The sequence below is a fragment of the Psittacula echo genome, assembly GCF_963264785.1.
Source record: "Psittacula echo genome assembly, chromosome: 1".
In the NCBI taxonomy this organism is placed as follows: Eukaryota; Metazoa; Chordata; class Aves; order Psittaciformes; family Psittacidae; genus Psittacula; species Psittacula echo.
This window is the reverse complement of record NC_137735.1, coordinates 4073670-4095989: the sequence shown is the minus strand read 5'-3', so window position 1 is coordinate 4095989 and position 22320 is coordinate 4073670. Positions and strand designations below refer to the sequence as shown.

The 22320-nt window shown below is 39.9% G+C and overlaps 1 protein-coding gene across 3 annotated transcripts in view; it reads right to left on the bottom strand.

Moving 5' to 3' along the window:
- Window positions 1-22320, bottom strand: part of CTNNA2 (catenin alpha 2) — a gene marked incomplete at both ends in the record, with an annotated part of 463369 nt that overhangs the window by 404450 nt on the left and 36599 nt on the right. For all 3 annotated transcript variants that reach the window (XM_080629642.1, XM_080629643.1, XM_080629644.1), the window contains one exon: window positions 14335-14530. In XM_080629642.1, coding sequence (XP_080485768.1) covers window positions 14335-14530 — 196 coding nt within the window. The remainder of the gene's footprint in view (window positions 1-14334; window positions 14531-22320) is intronic.

Genomic DNA, 22320 nt, shown 5'->3' with positions numbered 1-22320 from the left:
TTTTCCCTCATCCACTAAGCTGGTCACCATACCATGGAAAAAGATCAGGTTAGTTCTAGTTGGGCTTTGGCACCTTTAATTTTCTCCCTGCCTAACCACAACATCCTTGTGATCCTCCTGAGTTTCCTGTTCGTTCTTCCAAAAGTCATAAACTCTTCTTTTTCCCCCAGGTTCCAGCCAAAGCTCTCTGTTCACCCAAGCCAGTCTTCTTCCCCACCAGGGAAGTCCTTCAGCTGCTCCTGTGCCTTCAAGATTTCCTTCTTGAAGAGTGTCCAGCCTTCCTGGACTCCTTTGAAATTCAGAACTGCCTCCCAAGGGACTCTGTCAACCAGGCTCCTCAACAGGCCAAAGTCTGCCCTCCAGAAGCCCAAGATAATAGTCCTGCTGACCCCTCTCCTTACTTCTCTGAAAATCAAAACCTTACTTGTCCAGGAATTGGGGGGTACCGCAGAACAAGGCAAATAACAGGAGAAAAGGGAAACTGCTTCATCCAGTGGGAAATACATTAGCTGGACAGTAGCTTAATTGAGGCACATATCTAGCAAGTTGCCCAGAGAAGCTGTGGTTGCCTCATCCCTGGCTGTGGTCAAAAGGTCAGGTTCAATGGGGCTTGGAGCAACCTGGTCTAGGGGAAGGTGTCCCTGCCCGTGGCACTGGGATGCAACTGGAGGAGCTTTAAGGTTCCTTCCAACTCAAACCATTCTATGATTTTTCAGTTGGTCATAAAATAACAGCATGACCAAAGTAATAAAATTAAAGAGTGATTTAATGCCACAAGGCCCAGATGAAACAGGTAAAAGGAAGATAGAGGTGATAGATTTTTGTGTGAAAAAAAAACTGAGATATGTTTCATCAAATAGTGTAGGAATCACATACTACTAATAATAATATGAACAAAGGTTATGAACTGACTTGTCTGCAACTAGGCTTTTCAGAAAAGACAAGCCTGGCAGATGGGAAGGTGAAATTGCTATTTATGTCAGTGATAGGCTGGAGAATATGGAACTCTGTCTGGGGACAGGTGATCAATTAACAGAGTGTTTGTGGGTCAGGGTTAAAGGGAGACCAGCAATGGGGAACATTACTGTGGAGATCTGTTACAGACCGCCTGATCAAGAGGAATCTGTGGATGAAGTGCTCTATAGGCAGATAGGAACAACCTCATGCTCTCAGGCCCTTGTTCTCATGGGAGACTTCAACCACCCTGACATCTGCTGGAGTGATGGCACGGCCCAGCACAAGCAATCCAGGAGGTTCCTCAATTGTGTGGAAGACAACTTCCTTCTGCAAGTAATAGAGGAACCGACAGGAAACATGCCATGCTTGACCTCGTGCTCACCAACAGGGAAGGGCTGGTTAGAAATGTGATGCTCCAGGGCAGCCTTGGTTGTAGCAATCATGAGATGGTCGATTTTGAGATCCTCAGGACAATGAGAAGAACGTGCAGCAAGCTCACTGCCCTGGACTTCAAGAGAGCAGACTTTGGCCTCTTCAGGAACCTGCTTAGTAAGGTTCCATGGGATACAGCCCTAGAGGGCAGGAGTGCCCAAGACTGTTGGTTGTTATTCAAGGATCACCTGCTACAATCTCAGGAGTGTTGCATCCCAACTAGAAGGAAGTGCAGCAAGAGGGCCAGGAGACCTTGGATGGATAAGGAGCTGCTGAGGAAACTGTGAGGGGGAAAAAAAGAGGCTTATAAAAGGTGGAAGCAAGGACAGGCAGCCTGGGAAAAATACAGGGACGTTGTCCGGGAAGCTAGGGATCAGGTTAAGAAAGATAAGGCCCAGTTAAACTTGGCTAGGGATGCGAAAGATAACATGAAGGGATTCTATGAGTACCTTGCGAATAAAAGACTAACTAAAGACAATGTGAGCCCTCTCTGGAAGCTACTGGGAGAACTGGTTACTGTGGATTTGGAGAAGGCTGAGGTTCTTAATGACTTCTTTGCCTCAATCTTCCCTGGCAAATGCTCTGAGCACATCACCCAGGTCTTGGAATGAAAACACAGGACCTGTGAGAATGAAGGCTTTAGGTCCACTGTAGGAGAGGATATGGCTCAAGACCATGTTAAGAATCTGAACGTGCACAAGTCCATGGGACCTGACAAAATCCATCCGCGGGTCCTGAAGGAGCTGGCGAATAAAGTTGCTGAGCCACTGGCCATCATATTTGAAAAATCATGGCAGTCAGGTGAAGTTCCCGACAACTGGAAAAAGGGAAATATAACCCCCATTTTCAAGAAGGGGAAAATGGATGACCCAGGGAATTACAGACCAGTCAGTCTCACGTCCATGCCTGGCAAACTCTTGGAGCACATTCTCCTGGAAGGCATGCTAAGGCACATGAAAAACAAGGAGGTGGTTGGTGATGGCCAGCATGGCTTCACCAAGGGGAAATCCTGCCTGACCAATTTGGTGGCCTTCTATGATGGGGCTAGGGAACTGATAGACAGGGGCAGAGCAGCTGACGTCATCTACCTGGACTTGTGCAAAGTGTTCGACACTGTCCCACATGACATCCTTGTCTCTAAATTGGAGAGACAACAATTTGATGGGTGGACCACTCGGTGGATAAAGAACTGGCTGGATGGCCGCACGCAAAGAGTTGTGGTCAATGGCTCAATGTCCGGCTGGAGACTGGTAATGAGTGGTGTCCCTCAGGGATCGGTGTTGGGACCAGTCTTGTTCAGCATCTTTGTCGGTGACATGGACAGTGGGATTGAGTGCGCCCTCAGCAAGTTTGCCAATGACACCAAGCTGTGTGGTTCGGTTGATACGCCAGAGGGAAGGGATGCCATGAAGAGGGACCTCGACATGCTTGTGAGGTGGGCTGATGCCAACCTAATGAAGTTTAACCATGCCAAGTGCAAGGTCCTACACCTGGGTCGGAGCAATCCCAGGCACAGCTACAGGTTAGGCAGAGAAGAGATTCAGAGCAGCCCTGCAGAGAAGGACTTGGGGGTGTTGGTCAATGAAAAAATGAACATGAGCCAGCTTCAAATGTGCACTCGCAGCCCAGAAAGCAACCGTATCCTGGGCTGCATCAAGAGAAGCGTGACCAGCAGGTCGAAGGAGGTGATCCTGCCCCTCTACTCTGCTCTCATGAGACCTCACTTGGAGTACTGTGTGCAGTTCTGGTGTCCTCAACATAAAAAGGACATGGAACTGTCGGAAAAAGTCCAGAGGAGGGCCACGAGGATGATCAGGGGACTGGAGCACCTCCCATATGAAGACAGACTGAGAAAGTTGGGACTGTTCAGCCTAGAGAAGAGAAGGCTGCGTGGAGACCTCATAGCAACTTTCCAGTATCTGAAGGGAGCCAACAAAGATGCTGGGGAGGAACTCTTCATCAGGGACTGCAGTGACAGGAAAAAGGGTAATGGGTTCAAACTGAAACAGGGGAAGTTTAGATTGGATCTAAGGAAGAAATTCTTTACTGTGAGGGTGGTGAGGCACTGGAATGGGTTGCCCAGGGAGGTTGTGAATGCTCCCTCCTTGGCGGTGTTCAAGGCCGGGTTGGACAGAGCCTTGGGTGACATGGTTTAGTGTGAGGTGTCCCTGCCCATGGCAGGGGGGTTGGAACCAGATGATCTTAAGGTCCTTTCCAACCCTAACTATTCTATGAGTCTCTGATTCTAAAACAAGCAAGCAATTGAAACCAAGCACAGATATGAATGTCAAATCTGATATTACAAATGAATGAGATTGGCAAACATCAGAACCAGTGGAGATTTTAGGCCTATTTTTAATAGTTATAAAGATTGTAAATTCTATATGTACTACAGAATGGTCTCCTTTTTTCCGGTTTTCATATATAAACGGAAGCCATAATATTTTGTAGACCTAGAGTTTTAGAAGTATTTCTTTCTGATAAAGAGATTAAAACTGAAAGAGAATGAGATACCTGGTGATCTGAACACCGTAAGTTGAAACTTCTCAGGTGGAAGCAGGTCCTGTTATTTGATTATAATATTTTGTACTCCCTCACTCTATAATGTATTCCTCAGAACAGAGGCCTTTTTAATATGTGAAAAATGTACTTCAGAGAGAGACGTGTTCAAAATGGTAAACGGAAGACAAATCAAAGTCTTTCTTATATTGACTAAGCACCCTTTAGGATTCAGATATTAGGAAGTGTATTTCAAATTTTCATGCTGTCATCCACTCAACTACCTCTTTCTGAAACCATATCCAGAATTAAAGCCTTATCTGCATGGGAGAATGAAGCTTCTTCACAACTGCTTTTAAAGCTGGATGACTGCCATGGAAATTGCAGTCAAAAATAAAGAACACAGAAGGAAACATACTTTAAGCAAGGAGGAGGGTGCAAGAAAGACTCCCGAATGAAGTTTAGTGTGCCAAGGACTACTTATATCTTTCTTATTAAATTCAACTGGATAAGTAGCAGAAATAATCCTGGTAACATAGATCAGAATCAAAGTTTCCTGCTTTTTAGCTGAATGACCACGGAACTTACAATGACATTCTGAACAAAGAAAGCATAGCTTTTTAAAACTGAAAATGTATTTTACTACCTCATTTACAACATTCAAAAGAATAAGAGGGTTTTTTGTAGAAGTTTTTTTACCAACTTTTTTTCTGTGTAATCATTACAAAATCATTCTTGAAATTCCCAGCTACAGGTTTTGAAAGATTGAAAATCCATCTTTCAACACAATCAGAGAGGAATGACTGGAGAGCTGGAGGCAACAGGACAGGACAACAGTGGTGGTCCAGAAGGAAACCTATCCTTCCCTTCGGTGAAGGTTTACTTTGCAACACATCCACCAGCTCTTCATTCAAAGCAATGCAACTGAAGCACAAAGCAATGACCAAATCCCAAGCCCATCTCCTTGAATTTCTCCCATCAGGCTACTTCCCAATTTAAATATCCAGGACAAAGTCTCTGCATCTCCAAGTTCTCCCCCCAGCTTGCGCTATCCATCGCTACATTGGAAAAATGGTGCAACTCTTATTACTTTTACTGTGTTAAAAACTTCCATCACCTTCCAAATACTTTCAATGTGACAAACTAAAATAACCAATTCTCCAGTTCAAAGGGCAAATCAGACTTCCCCTTTCATTTTTTGTTTAAATGTTGGGTTGAACAAAATTAAATTCAGTTCAGAATTCCTGTCCATCAACAGTGATTTCAAGCACTCATCTGCAATCCAGATGATGTTTCACTAGCACATAAATTAGAACAGCTTCAAAAGGAGGAAGCAGAAATGAGATGTTCATCCATTGATTCTCTACAGCTTTATGGTAACAGCACTCTTCTGAGGGTCAGAGCCTTCAAACCTCCATATTGAATTACACACAGAAAGAACTTAAACACAAACTTTACGCATGCAAGAAAGTCTTCCTGAAGAACATTGTTCATGGCTATCTCAAAATGTAATTGAAAAGGACGTACATTTAATACTGCTGAGAATTACTGACTGTGGACTAAGCCTACCCAGTTCTGCTGGAAGACAGAGCAGGGCAAAATAATTGTCTATGGTGCCCCTTCCACTTTGCAAGACCCTTTTCATTTTATTTTCTTATAAATCCTAGTGAAACTACTTTCTAAATTCAACCCAAATTCAGAAATTTCATGTATACTAATACTAGATTGTAGTAGAATAAAATATTTACTGAAAAATGTGCCCTAGTTACAATCCCTTCATAGATTTTAGGGGTTTAACTGTCATATATTTCTGCATATTTCTCAAGTAAAACTTTTCCTAACAGAAATATTGCTTCTGAAAGAACAAGTAGTAATTTGGAATTCTAAAATCAGATCCTATTACACTATTTCTATAACTTTCAATTCCGGAGTATAATTTAATCTTTGACAGCTGTCAAAAGTTGACATTCTAAAGCAATTTCATTCTTCTCTGCTATAGTCATGATAGTAATAAAATCCTCAAGACAGACAATAGAAATAAATATAGCATGGAAAAGGAAAAATCACTCAATACCTTTATTTTTCAAATATATATCTCTGTACTCTTGTAAAATCTGCCTTGAATGGTTGTATTTGGGCAATGTATCAAATGCCAACTACCCTTTATAACAAAGATATCTGGGAGATGCAAGTCATCATAAATTTAACCTAACATGAGCTTAAACAAAATACTGGAAAGTGAAGTGAATACTAGAAAAGCTCCAGCTGAAGCTGCAACAGATATAAATCTTTTGAAAATGGTGCAGAGAACAACCACAGGCTCTCGGTCAGCTGGATTTACTGAAAAACAGGGTCATCATCAGTTTAAGATCCCTCCAAAGGCCTGAAACATTAAGGACACATACAGAAAAATCACCTTATGCACTTAGTTTTTCCTGTATGGTTAGCTTCCTGCTCAAAAATAGAACCATAGAATCATAGAACAGTTAGGGTTGGAAAAGACCTCAAGATCAACTAGTTCCAAACCCCTGCCATGGACACCACACACTAAACCATGTTGCCCAAGGCTCTGTCCAACCTGGCCTTGAACACCACCAGGGATGGAGCATTCACAACTCCCTTGGGCAACTCACTCCAGTGCCTCACCACCCTCACAGTAAAGAATTTCTTCCTTAGATTTAACACAAATTTCCCCTATTTAAGTTTGAACCAGTGTCAAATGCTTTGCACAAGTCCAGGTAGATGGCATCAACTGCTCTGCCCCTTCCATCAGTTCTGTAGCCCCATCATAGAAGGCCAACAAATTGGTCAGGCAGGATTTCCCCTTAGTGAAGCCATGCTGGCTGTCACCAAGCACCTCCTTGTTTTTCATGTGCCTTAGCATGCCTTCCAGGAGAATCTGCTCCAAGAGTTTGCCAGGCACAGAGGTGAGACTGACTGGTCTGTAGCTCACTGGGTATTCCATATTCTCCTTCTTGAAAATATAACCTCATTTCCCTTTTTCCATTCGTTGCGAACTTCACTTGACTACCACGATTTTTCAAATATGATGGATAAATGCAGGACTCATTATGGAATGCAGAGAAAGAACATTTTAGTCCTGCACAAGATTTGGAATGGAAAGCTTGGAGGAGGATCTGAAAGTGGGTAAAATACACCGAGATGATCTGGGAAGGAACAAACATGGAAAAATGAAAGCATAAGAGCATTAAAGAGGCCACTTGGGAACCCCTCCCACCACTTATCCGTGTAACAACTCTGAGATTCTGTACTAGGTCTGCTTTTCAGCAGAAGAGTTTTATATAATTTTAGAGAAGGAACTTTATTGTCTTTCAGAATCAAGTTCTCTGAGAGCTGGAAGAGAATTAATGGATCTGAAAAGGGTCTAAAAGAACCAGCATTAGAGTATTTGCATAGAATGACATTAGCAAGCCATATGTCCTAGACTGAGCACTGCAAACATGAATAACAATTGAAGTCCCTTCCAAATGCAACAAGCAATTTCAAAATAGATTATGAACATTTCTGAATAACAAGATAAAGATTTCAGGCCACAGCTTCAGTGAGTTAACCAATGTAAGTTACCCAGTGTAAGACTTCAGATCTTCACGCTCCAAGCTGGACAGGCACAAGCCATCAGAGAGATGGGCAAAAAGCAAGTTGCAGAGCACCTCATCAGAGATATTATTGGCAAAATGGAGAGAATATGCTCATTATGCACACAGGTTATTTCAGAAGCGCAGACCAAAATCCATTCCCCATTAAGCAGGGCTGACCACAAGGTTTGCTTCAATCTTTCAGAAAGTTTGTCTGAAATAACTGCTTTTCAGTAATTTCATTCCACATGCACACAGCTTCTCCTTTATCAAGAACTAGAGGAGACTAAATTCTATAAGCAAATGAAAGTTCTCATACACTTCAATGAAAAGTATTATAAATGAACATAAAGAGGCCATACTTTAAGTGAAAAGAGCAGATCTCCTCCCAGACAAAAAGATTTCTAGCCCCTAACCCAGGTAAGAAACAATAGCTTAGGTTACATAGACAAGTTAGTTTGGTTTTAAAGGATCTATTTATTCCTCCTTCATCCTTGCCAGATTCAAACCCAATGTCCTACAGTTCTTTCCTTCAACTCAGACCTTTAGGAATAACAACTAGCCAGAAACACTCCAAAAAACGCCAAAAAAAAAACCCTGAAGTAATCAGTGCTTCATTATTACAGTAAGGGATACCTTTACATATCTCCAATTGCAGATCAGCCCTTCATTTTGAATCCAGTCACTGGGACTCAGAGTTGAAAACAGATGCAGACATCAGACAATACTTCATCATTTGCTTTCTCTATAAAAAGAATTTCTTCTTTTCCCCCATCAAGTGACAGTTGTATTGTGACAAGTTTTTTAATGGCTTCTACAGAAAAATCCTCATGAAGTAATTCCACTTCCATATATTTTATAAACTAGGAAAACTGTGAAAGAAGCAACAGAGACTGAGAGAGCAAGCCTACCTCCATTAGTTCAATTCTTATTAACTAAAGTGTAATGTATTTCTCTCGGGCTTTTCTTATATTTGAAATGTAACTTGAAGCATTATACCCAAACTATTCCAGGAAAGATTTTACATACTAATGGGTACAAACCTTTTTTTGCTTTTCTTTATTCAAACAAATCAAAAGGACAGCGAAGAGGGTAGATTGGGTAAATCAGGGCTCCTGCAAAGTCTATTGCAGCTGACTCTGCTAAGCAAGTACATCTGAAACATCAGTGTAACATAGAATCATAGGATAGTTAGGGTTGGAAAGGACCTTAAGATCATCCAGTTCCAACCCTCTGCCATGGGCAGGGACACCTCACACTAAATCATGTCACCCAAGGCTCTGTCCAATCTGGCCTTGAACACGACCAGGGATGGAGCATCCACGGCTTCCCTGGGCAACCCATTCCAGTGCCTTACCACACTTACAGTAAAGAACTTCCTCCTTATATCCAATCTAAAATTCTCCTGTTTAAGACTACAGACCCTAATGAAGAGTCCCTCCTCAGCATCCTTATAGGCCCCCTTCAGATACTGGAAGGCTGCTTTGTAACATGCTATGTAAGAAGATGTTCACACCCTGGACTTAAATGTAAATAAGACAGGCTTACTAGGAAAGCTCTCAGTGTGAGAAAGACAGGAAATTTGGTGGGAAAATGGATAGAATGGATAAAAATATGTACAATCAGAAGGATGGGCTAACACAATGGTGTGACCTGTTTACCCAGGGTCACAATACTTCAGAGAGAAGTATAATCTACTGGTAGAGAAAACAAGGACACCAAACAAGGTACATTAAGTTTGCAAAGTAAAAGCGGGGTAAAAAAGAGATCAAGACATTTGATTATTTTTTTTTCTATTTCTACATTACAAAACCATTACTGATCATGAGAGAAAAGAAGGACATTATGTGAATATGGAAAAAGGATTTGAGTTGGACATGGAATTAGGAAGGGTTACCAGGAATGGGAGATCTAAAGAGACCATGAGGCAGTGGAAAGATCAGGCCTTGAACTGAAGGAGAACAAGTGTATGACCACATGAAAGCAGCAGGGAAAAGGAGAGGGAAAGAGAGGAGAGCAGCAGGGACTGCTTGGAAAACAGAGATGGCTGCGTTTATAATGCAGTTAAAGAAAGCTGATTGGATTAGAGGGCAGATAACAAAAAGCTAAAGAGTCAATAAGTTTTAAGGAAGCCAAATCCGAGCAGGGATTTTCTGCAGCAGTCGGGAAAGTCAAGACCTTCAGGCAGGAAGTCTTAAAGATAGGATGTCATGGCACTGTGAGGACTGCGTTTTAGGAAGGAACAAACAAAGGCTAACTGAAAGAAAATTATACAATCAGGAAAGAAAAAATCTCCTGAAATTCAGTTTGCTGAACTGGGATATTGGCTTAATAGTCAAACAATGCTGAGCATTCAGCTAAGAGGTTGGCAATAGAATAGAATAGTTAGGGTTGGAAAGGACCTTGAGATCATCTAGTTCCAACCTCCCTGCCATGGGCAGGGACACCCCACACTAAACCATGCCACCCAAGGCCTCATCCAACCTGGCCTTGAACACAGCCAAGGATGGAGCATTCACAACCTCCCTGGGCAACCCATTCCCAAGGAACAAAACTGAGACAGTTTCAAGTGAGAGTGTATGTGACATTGCAGCTATCAGACTCTCTCTCTCCCTGTCATACTGCTGTCATCAAATCAGAAAAGCTCAGACAGCATTATCAATTATTATAAAACCAAACAGCATTTTGTATATGTATATTTTGAGGTTTGCTCTCACAGATTCCCAGCCTTTCTCCCAAGGTATCTGAAAGACAGGAGGTAACCAGAAGGAAAAGACCTTTCACAGGGTTTAGTTTAAAATTTTGATTTTAAAAAGATTTAAAGAGTAGCTAGTTAAAAGCATGAAAAGTAATAAAAATATTACTTTTTGGTGTGTTCCATCAGAGAGAAAAAAGTTACTAGGAAAGTTTAAGTCATCTTTCCATGTCAGATGTTGATAAATACTTTCAAGCCTACAGACAGTCATGGAGTACATGAGTCATATTCTTTTTATACAACCTTGCATAAATCCACATGAACAAAAAATTAAGTACATCGTCTTCAAACACAAACCCCATCAACAGCTATTCTGACCCTCGACTGAAGCATAAATTGCAGGTTATGGTGTGAAGTTGTACCTGCCCTGCCTGAAAAGTGAAAATTCAAAACACAACCACCAGCTGCTGGCCTAAACCGTGTTTTTAATGGAAATCTCAGCTATATGCCAGAAACCTTCTAGGAAAATGACATTAAAATCAGGCAGTCACAAGAACATACCTACAGGATAGATATTGCCAAAGTCATTTAACAGATAGAATACATTTACATAAATATAACCTATTTCCTGGTCTTGCTTTCCTCAGCACCCAGAGTGTTTTTAATAAATTTAATCAAACCTGGGCCCAATACAGCTGCAATTCTTTGCAGAGTTTTGTCTGAATCAAAACCTGAATGTCTTCACCACAAGGAATTTCCTTCTTCTTTAGTGATCAGTAAAATGCCAGTTGCGTTTAAACACGCTGGGAGAACTTTCCCCTCTGCTCCCTTTCCCAAACTCTATTTCTTATTTCTATGAGTTATTCTTCACCTCCTGCACTTCTCAGGCTTTGTAGCTTGAGGGCTTAGAGGGTTTTATAATCAAAAGAAAACATACAAAACCTCAGTATGCTGAAGACTGTCTGCTTTCCCTGACCTCTAATGTAAGGAGACGGGAATGACAGACTTCAGCATAACTTGGGTCTTGTTTGTCCCCATTTGTGAGATCTTTTACACAACTCTGACAACATCAGAATAAATACCCATACAGCAAAGTAATCAATGGCATAGAAATTGGATAATTTCATTTATATTGCTTTGAACTGTAAGGCCAAAATATTCCTATTATGGAATTATTATAGGACACATACATATACAGACATATATACACAGGTATGATATCTATGCATAAAATACTTACACCCCTCCATAAAATCTGAGAAAAACAAAGCCCAAAACATATTACAAATCTTCATAATCTTTGTTTTTTAAGAATTCAACTTTGTAAATCACAGAATCCCAGACTGGTTTAAGGTTGGAAGAAACCTTAAAGCCCATTCAGTTCAAAGCCCCTGCCACAAGCAGGGACACCCTCCACTAGAGCAGGTTGCTCCAAGCCCCATTCAACCTGCCTTTGAACCCTACCAGGGATGGGGCAGCCGCAGCTTCTCTGGGCACCCTGTGCCAGCGCCTCAGCACCCTCACAGGGAAGAGCTTCTTCCCAAAATCTCATCTAAATTTACCCTTAAATCATTGCTGTTGATCAAAGTTTTGCACAGCAAATATAATTTACCTTTCCACGTAATTAAAGTAGTAAGAGTCTTAAAGCTTTATCTTTGCACTCACTTTTATCTCAAAGTATTTTGACAATGATACAGTACATTTGTTTCATGCTTATCAGTGGAAAACAGCTCTCTCTGGGATGAACTGCAATAACTGTCTACAGTAGTATATGATACAGCAATATAGGGCAGGAAATGAGGAGCACACCAGCACCAGCTGTAACTGCAGGAGATATTTTTAGGTTGCTGGAGTAATTACCCAACCTGGAATTCTGCCAGATAATCAACTAGTGCTACTCTGGCAAAACACAGCCTCAGTTCATTAATCCAGCTCTTTATGTCATTGAGCTAAACATATCATTTCACATTGCAGCAAGGCTGGTCTAGTTTACAAGGCTCGTGTGTGCTAATAATGGTGTTTGGTGTCTCCTGCTCTGCTAATTATGGACTTATGTTGTAGAGACCTGAAAAAGCTGCTCTGCTTTTCTGATAGGCTTTTTCAGTGTTGACAAAAGATGAATGCCTATATCATCCTCCATAATGCTGTTTGAGATGTCTTCTCCTGGTTTCTGCATCATTCATTTTTTAAAATACAGATTAATAAAAAAGAATGAAAAGCTTGTTATCAAAAGTCAGAAATTCAGTCAAAAAGAAAACCAAAGCTCTCCACAGCAAATCTTCTCAGGTGCCTCTAGCTTTTCAAAGCAAAATTATACAAAGAAATCACTGCTAACTAATACAAAGTTCCAATGAGCTTTGTATTAGACAGATAATAGTAAGCTAGATAATAAGAAGCTCTGATATTATGCTACCGGTGTATTTGCCTAGACCAGAGAGCATGCAACAGTTGAGGCTGATGACTCTAATTCAAGTTCTTTGGGAGAAGCTAGCAACAGTGGGGTTAACATCACAGCCCCAAAGGGAGAGCCCTATAAATCATAGGGAGCAAGGGCACTCAAAATAAGTAATGTCAGCAACAGGAAAGTGCAGTAGTTGACTGATGAAGCTGCATGCCAGGACAACCAAGCATCAGCATCAAATTCTAAAATAAAACCCCAAAGAAATCCTAACAATAACAAAACCCTACTGAATAGCAAACTAAAACCCCCCATCAGAATAGTGCCATAACCCTGTACATGAAGTATACAGCAAACATTCAACTTAGTCTAATGTACTGGCAATTGAATATTTAAAAGAAAACCGATCAAAATACACAGGAACAGGAAAACTGAAACCAAACATACATATAGTTGATGGGAAGAAGAAATAGCCTCAGGGTAGAAATGACTAGAATATTCACAAACCAAGTGTTTGTGTACACAAGATTTTAACCCTGCCTGCTCATAGAAGCATTTGAGTCAAATTTTCACTAACTGAAAAAAACATCCTATGAGTGCTGGGGGACTAACTCACTGGAGTGCGGTATTTTATACCTAAGTCCTTTAGAATCTATAGAAATCTCAGTTGGAGATCTGTCAGTCTTGTTCTAAAACCTAGGACTGGTGATACTCGCAGGTGGTATCTTTAGATTATAGGATTTACAATGGAAAAGCAGCCCTGAAAGGTGTTTAATTCCATTGCACTGCAGATAATTACAATCAAAGTCAACGAAAGGGAAAAGTTTTGTTATGTGGACATATATTGAAAATATCTTTTTTCCCTACCACACACGTAAATTTGAAAGCATCTGATACACATTTTACCTTTTGAAGGAAAATTTCCTAGTAACAGTCATGCTATGCATATGTATGATATTTAACATTTTAAAGCCTTAAAGTAGTTTTCTCATAACACTAATTTAAACTTCAAATATTAAATTGTGCAAAAGTAGGATTATTTCTGCCAGTAGAGAAAATGTGATCATCCCACACCTGAGTCCCTTGCCCAACTAGGCAATTTCTTTTAACTTTGCATATCTTGAATTTTGCAGCTTAAGCTATGCAGTGAGCAAACTAATGTTAACATTTATCTTATTATCACCAATGCCCAGAATAAAAAATGCCTTTAATACTGCTATTATCTCTGTGATTCTAGACTTAATAATCTATCTATATCTTTCAATATATACCCAAAACCTATATTGATGTACTATTTTGTTGATAGTTGTTAGATTGTACAGAAATATATACACCATAATCCTAATGCTACATTTACCTCCAGAAACTTTGAACCGCTGCTTAAATTTAACACAGTGAAAAAAAAATCACATCATTTTGTTATACTGCAGAATAAAAACCAAGTTGAAAATGAAACATCAAGCTTCGGCACTTGGCAGCACAGCTGCTAAATAATGTTGGAGTTCACTATTTGGTGATAGATAACAAGGAAAACTACCCAAACTCATTATTTTCCCAGAGTTAGAACATTCTTTATACTCATTGCCATTCATGGAGATATAGCTATTTTAATATTTATATGCCTTATTACAGATATACTGCAACACAGGACATAGTTTTAGTTACATTATCAGAGTCAATCACACACTTATTTTGGAAGAAATCTTGGAAAGCATCAACTGAAGCAGCTACCCCATTAAGCATCTGGTTCCACATACCTTGTTTGCGCACATCCTCTACGGCAGCAACCAGTTCCTCCTTGAGATCCTGGCTCTCTTTAGCAATTTGATCGCCTTTTTCCAAGAAGTTTTGAGTGGCCTGTTCCACTGAAGCAGCCAACACATGAGCCTTCTTAGAGCGCCCTTTCTTTTTGCCAGATGGTCCTTTATTGCTTGTGTTAACAAGCGTTGTTACCTTTGGGGAAGAAAAACAAGTATTTGTCAGTTTGAAGGATTCTTCAGTTATTAATAGCACAATAGATGGCCACTTCATTCAATACCTCCACTATTTCCTCCACTCTTGAAATGATGCCACGGTCACATGTATTGAATGAAGAAAATTTAAAGCCTAAAATCCAAAGCATGGCAACGCAGACCTCAAAAAAGGTTTTTCCTTTCAACCTCTGTTTATTCGGGGCTAAGCAAATCACAGTCAAGCAGCGAAGGAGAAAAAGATAAGAAATAGGTTTGGAAGGGCATTGTGCTAAAGCATCAGTTTTGTCACTGGTTTTCATTTTTAGAGACATGAATAAGTTGATAAAATGAAAACCTAACACATACAGGTCAGAAATCATTCAAAAAGCAATCATCTCTTGAGATAAGTACTGTCAGGTACAACAAGTGGTGACAAACCATTGTGGCTATGTTCCAGGCATTAAGGAATGAATAGCTCCTGCTGCAAGAAATACACAGGTTAAAACTATTCAGTTTAGTATTGCTACAGTATATTTACATATATCAGCATAAAACAACAGCAGATAGTGAAAGGATCCCAGTATTCAAAAAGGAAGAAAATCTGCTTCCATGTTTGTAGCATCTCATGAAGGATTTTCTTATTGAGCTTTTGATAAACTGATCAGAATCTTTATGCACAAAGCTTAACAATACAGCTTTTCGCTGGACTAAAAGAATCCTGTATCACTCCTGCAGTAAAAGACTGACATCCTGCAAAACAGAAATACCAAATTGGATATCATCAAATGTTAAATGCATGAAAAATAGCAATGGGTCCATAATGCTCAGGGGTACAAATCTCCTGAACCAGGAAACAAACCAGGGCAGTTAAAATGACATATCAGTGCATTAAGCCAGAAACTTACTGTTAGAAAATAAACCCCTTTGCAATAAAGGCAGTGCATTACAAAGCAAAAGACTTCAAAACAAAGTGTAAAATCCACTGTCATCCCTATCACAAGAAGCACAAGGTACTTGGTACAGTTGTGACCAAAGAGCCTTTTGTCATGCTCTTTGAGCTAGGCTTTTTCTTCAAATCACAGCTAAAAACTATAGACTATGAAACGGGAAAAAAAATCAAACCAAAAAGGATTGTCACTGTTTGAAAACACCATAAGCATGGATCTATTGGGTGAAAAAAAACGTATTAAAAAGTTTCCAGAGTGTCAAAAGCTCAACCTCAAATATAATCACACACTCGTACAAGAGACATGCTATCAAAAGCATACAAGTAGATCCCAAATGGTGCTAGAGACATCGTTTGCCAATGTATCTCAAAAATTTGTAAATTTGAAGCAAAGGCTGATAAGTTTTAAACTAGGGAGCTCTACAAACACAAAATCCATGAACAGCGACACTTCAACATCTAAATCACAGCATTCAGATGTTAGCAGTTTGCTTACAAAGAGGTGACAGGGCACACAAAGCTAAGATCATTTACAAACAAATGGAGGACAAATTTTGAGTCTAACTGGACTCTGAGATGAGTTTTACATACATTTAAATTGAGCAAGAAAATGAATGAATGTCCATTACAGATATGCTGGTTACTACTCTTGATTTTTTTCCAGTATGAAGCTATTTTTAATTTAGAGCTGTAATCTGAGGTTAGCAAAATAATTAGGCCATATTGAGGACACTCATTCTAGCTGGAAATAGTCATGGGCTTATATGAAAGCCTATTAGCCTGCTTTTTTATTTCTAAACCTTCATCAGGGACTGCAGAGATAGGACAAGAGATAATGGGTTCACACTGAAATAAAGGAAGTTCAGGTTAGATAAAAGGAAGTTCTTTACTGTGAGGGTGGTGAGGCACTGGCACAGGGTGCCCAAAAAGGTGATGAATACTCCATCCTTGGCAGTGTTCAAAGCCAGGTTGGAGAGAGCCTTGGGCAGCATGGTCTAGTGTGAGGTGTCCTTGTCCATGGCAGGGGGTTGGAACTTGTTGATCTTAAGATCCTTTCCAATCCAAACCATTCCGTGAGTTTATGATTCTAAATATTTGCAACAGATTTAAAAGCAAATGAAGACTGTGTAGTTCCTGATTTAGTTGAAAGAACCTACTTCAATAATTAACGTAACTGGTGACCAGACAATTTTCTTTTCTCTTTTACTCGAGGTTAGAAAAACAGTCAGATTTTTCACGTTACTATTTAAAAAACCTTAAAGGTTTAAAAAATAGATCTAATTTTTTTCCACAAAAACAAATTTCTTAGCAAAAAAAAAAAAAAATACAGCTAAGACCAAAGAAAAGGCTGATGAAAATTAATGAAAAGGTATTTCTAAATAGAAGACACAAAGAAAAAGAAAAGCAATATCATAGAATCATAGAATAGTTAGGGTTGGAAAGGACCTTAAAATCATCTAGTTCCAACCCCCCTGTCATGGGCAGGGACACCTCACATTAAACCATGTCACCCAAGGCTCTGTCCAGCCTGGCCTTGAACACCGCCAAGGATGGAGCATTCACAACCTCCCTGGGCAACCCATTCCAGTGCCTCACCACCATCACAATAAAGAATTTCCTTATATCCAATCTAAACTTCCCCTGTTTCAGTTTGAACCCATTACCCCTTGTCCTGTCACTACAGTCCCTGATGAAGAGTCCCTCCCCAGCATCCTTGTAGGCCCCCTTCAGATACTGGAAGCTGCTCTGAGGTCTCCACGCAGCCTTCTCTTCTCCAGGCTGAACAGCCCCAACTTTCTCAGCCTGTCTCCATACAGGAGGTGCTCCAGCCCCTGATCATCCTCGTGGCCTCCTCTGGACTTGTTCCAACAGTTCCATGTCCTTTTTATGTTGAGGACACCAGAACTGCACACAATGCTCCAAGTGATGTTTCATGAGAGCAGAGTAGAGGGGCAGGATCACCTCCTTCGACCTGCTGGTCACGCTCCTACTGTAGCATGTCCTGCAGATGAATGCAGATTTCATCACATGTGGAATTCATCATTCTACATGATGAACATAGACATGTCCTGCACGTCTACAGATGAATACAGAGAGAAAGCATCTATTCTAGTCCCAGCTTAAACCACAACACCACTCAAGATTCTGACCTTGTACACATTGCGTCTCTTACCTATGATTTACCTTTGTTTCCCTATTCAAAGCATTTTAATCTGCTTGAAAATTACTCAATATTACATCCGCTTAAGTGAATGTAATATATTACACTAATTATTTTGCTGAGTCAGGGTCCCAAACTAATTTGTTCAAAGTAATGCTATGCACCCTTTGCAGAGACAGTCTCATTCCCAGCTCTAGAAGCAAACACTTGAGGTTAACTTCCTTACAAAAAAGAACACACTGAAGCCCAATTTAACATATGCATATTTCAGCTAAATTAACAAAAGTATAAATTGAGACCTCTGCCACATATAATTTGTATTATCAGTAACTGCAATATAGGAGGAAACACAAACAGAAGAGATTCCACCCAACATGGACTATTCCCAACATATAGTTTCAAAGTCATTGGTATATCAAAATGAGATAGTGTGAGTTTATGAAAATAGCAAAAAGCCTAAAAGCTTCAAATGCCAAAAACTGCATTTGCAGTACAAATTCTGAGTGAATGAGAATGTCTCTGCCTGCTGAAGTGACATATATAGTAATGCATCGAGACCAGACGCGAAGGGGGAACAGAGTCTTTCAAAATGTAAATGTTTTCTAAAGAATATGAAGAAAATTCTTTATCTTGTACCCTAAGAAACAAATCCCTACTGTAATTGTTACTGCTATGTCTATAAGGGAAAAATCATGTAGTGATTTCTACAAGTACAACCACAGAATCATAGAATGGTTTGGGTTAGAAAGGACCTTAAAGCTCCAACCCCCTTGCCATGGGCAGGGACACCTTCCACTAGACCAGGTTTCTCCAAGCCCCGTCCAATCTGACCTTTAATACTTCATGATTTTATGAACACAATGATTTTCATTTGTAAAACAGTTTTTATTCAAGGTCCCCTAAAATATTGTGTGTCTTTAATATAATAGCCTAATAAAAACAACAAAGGAAAGTTAAAGTTTGAACCCTCCTGACGCAAAAGAGATCTCCAATTTCCCAGGAAGTACTGTTAGCAATGAACTGTATGCTAACTGGAATGGTTAATGTTAACAACAATGGACCATCATGCAGCAAGAGATAAAAGACTCATACAACAGAAAGGAATCATGCTCAATGTGGGGTTAGGATATTCACTTCACAGTTCTGGATTCCAGCCTTTGCACTAGCAGGTTGGGTTTTGCACAATACACGGCCCTTAAAGGAAGAAAAAAACACTCAGAAAACCTGGAGTCTTGCAATTTTGCCCACCCTGTGTCAGCTTCTTTTAAATTACATTAAATTATCAACTTGAACAGCTAAGTAAGCAGTTTCTTCCCAAATTAGAAGCACCATTCAGACAAGTCAGCCACACTGGGAGAGAGGAATGGGGAAGACTTCTTACACTAGAAAAAGACATCATATTAGCTATCCTCTTTTAAAAAGCAGTATCAACCTATAACTTAATATGAATTGCATGATAAAAAGGATAATAACCTTATTACCACTGTCCTTGAGCTCTTCAGAAGTGTCTACCCAGAAGACTTTATTATTCAAAAAAGATAAAATTAAATAAAATAAGATATGAAAAAAGACAAGCACACAGCTCAGTTTTCTGGCAGGGCTTTAGAGCTACCTGGTTTATTTTAAGTATCTTATTCCACCAATGCTGGTACAAAGGAAAGGATGTCTCTATCAGCTTCTGTTACTAATTAATGAAGACCTCACCCAAATTCTGTACAATTATCAAATATATCATTTGATAATTATCATCAGCTCATTTGGCAACCCTATAATGATCCTGGCTTTGAGATCACACTAGGGAACCTTGCTCTCTTATTTAAGAAGCTTCACACAGTTCTATCATGGATCTTTGTTGGAAAAACAGAACTTCACTAATTAATAGCTCAGTCCCATCCTGAATTAAGTCCTCCTTACACAGCTTCAGCAGCACAAAAGAAAGGTGAGGATGTCTTTGCTAAACGAAGAAAACTCCAGTAGCATGGATTTCCCTATCGCAGAGGTCATGTGCGGGCAGGGATGCCAAAAGTGAAAGGGGATAGAGCTGGATCACATACTCATCCAATGAATCCCTAGTCAGCAGCTACAGCTCATACAAGGGCATTCCTGGCCCTGTGAATTAAGCTCTCCTCTACAGAATTCTGAAATGTATTAACCGAAAGATCAAGAATTGCAATAGTTCCCCCCTTCTCTTTCCTCAGTATCTGCTTGATTTGCAAGATTTTCAACAACCAAATGATAAAATATACTTGTATTGTCAATTTTTGAGAAGAATATTGATGAGCGTTTTCTTATTCTACTGAGCCCTGTGGTTTGTCACGCACCTAGGACTGACGCCTTGTAATTATTCTTTCAGTACAGACTGGGTGACAAAAAAGTTAAGAGCAGCCCCGAGGAGAAGGACTTGAGAATACTGGTGGATGAGATACTAGATATGAGCTGGCAATGTGTGCTTGCAACCTAGAATGCCAATCAGATCCTGGGCTGCATCAAAAGTGCCACCTGGAGTACTCCACCCAGCTCCGGGGCCCCAACATGAGAAGGATGTAGAGCTGTTGGAGTCCAGAGGAGGCTATGAAGATGCTGCAAGGGCTGGAGCAGCTCTGCTCTGGAGCCAGGCTGGTTCAGCCTGGAAAAGAGAAGGTTCCTTAAAGGGAGACCTTAGAGCAGCTCCAGTGCCTAAAGGGGCTACAGGAAACCTGGAGCATGGAAAGTGTCCCTGCCCTTGGCAGGGGTTGGAACTGGATGAGCTTTAAGGTCCCTTCCAACCCAAACCATTCTGTGACTCTACAGTTTTTCAATATCAATGACAGATGTTGCTGGAGTTTCTTTCAGAGTGTGAACAGCATTTGTGTGTTTGCATGTTTCTAATAAACTAAAGCACGTAAATCAACATGGCTATGCAAACACATACATTATGAAAACCATTCGCACAACTACTTTGGTTTGGTTTGATAGGTGACATCAATGTAAAAGGGTCTCTCTAAAAGATCATTAATTATTTGCAAAAATAAAATCACTGTTCTCTCCTATGTCCCTTGAATTTTCAAATAAATATTACTTGTTCTTCCCAGTGGCATTTCTTGAATGTGAACAGCTACAAGTTATTCCTCTCTTCTCATATGCTCATATATCACCAAGCTGCTGGAAACACTCAATGACCTGAAAGAAAGACAGCCCTGACATTTTAGTGTAAGAGCCCTTTTGCTTCTAGATGTAAGGTTACCCTTCCACTTGAATGCACTACCCTGTTGCCTCATGGTTTATACTAATGGTATCCCCTTAAGCATTGTATTTCAAAATCTTCCACTTTCCACAAGAAGTTTGTTTCAACAAAGAAAGAAAACTCCTACAACCACCTGGAAAACAAGAACTTCACTTCCAAACTCACTGTTGGGTTTTCTTTTTCTTATTTCCTTTGGCTGCAGGATGAAACAGAGACTTTGCAAAATACTTCAGGAGAGAAACAGATTGCGTTATGGGTTAAAGCATTGGCACGGCTGCAGGAAAATCGAATTCAATTCCGTGCTCAAAATGAAGTAGAGAACAGACCTGAGCACTGTGTTCGTGACCTTCTTCTCTCTGACCACACAGAACCAGAGCAAAAACACATGAGGCTTTGTGTTATATATCCCCAAATGTATGCCACAAACTTACTTTATGATATCGCTCTCAGCAGTAACACATGAGGTTATCCTCATTCAGCTACAAGACAGTATTAATCAAAATACAGTACAAAATACTTTCAACAACTACTTCTTCATTCACATACAAAAAAGAAACAGCTAATTTTTGTTTGGGTTTTTTTTTTTCTATATTTGTGGTTATCCTCTAGTACTACTAAGAAAAAGGGTCTTTCTTCCTTATTACCCCCATATAAGACTGAACACAGATGTTCTGCAGAGCACAGTTCAGTCCTTAATATAACTCCTTTTTTTGATAATAATCATTCTTCAAGTTCTCTATCAACTTACTTGCCAGTCTTTAGCCCATAAATCATGACAGCTTAAATCATTAACTTGGAATTATCTCTGCACAATTAGCACCAGCTGTCTACCCAGTTCATAAATCTGAAATTCTCTTCCTATTCTATACAGATATATAAAGTTTCATTGACAAATAGAACTTTCATTTAAAACATTGAATGTTTTATCCCAGTCTGCTTGTATTCCCTTTCCAGCTCACTTCAGTATTTGCAAACAGCTGCTTGATAGAAGAGTTGATAAATAAGCAGACTGTTCTCTCTAATGTATAAATTTTTAGCTAGGATGTTAAAAAACGCCAATGACACACCTGCCTTTTGGATGTAAAATACATAGATAACTCGGGCGACACTGATTACAGCCAGTATATTTTAATCCAATCTAGCTTGAGGACAGCTAACTGCTCTGATTCACATTCCTTGTGCCAAATACAAAATCCTGAACACATTTGCATATTTCTATTCTGTCTACATGATGTACCTTTAGGATGTAATTTAGAGATAGCAGCACTATTACTGTTAATTTATATTCTTCTTATCAACGTGCACACCGCTGGAAGAGGCTTCCATCCCAACCAATGTCAATGAATATAAGGTTTTTAAAGTTATCCAGTATTTTAAAGTTCTTCAGCAAGTATTAATTCTCTGTGGAATTTTCTGCTACTTGTTCTGCTCCCAAAAAGAAGAAAAATGACAATAAAAAGC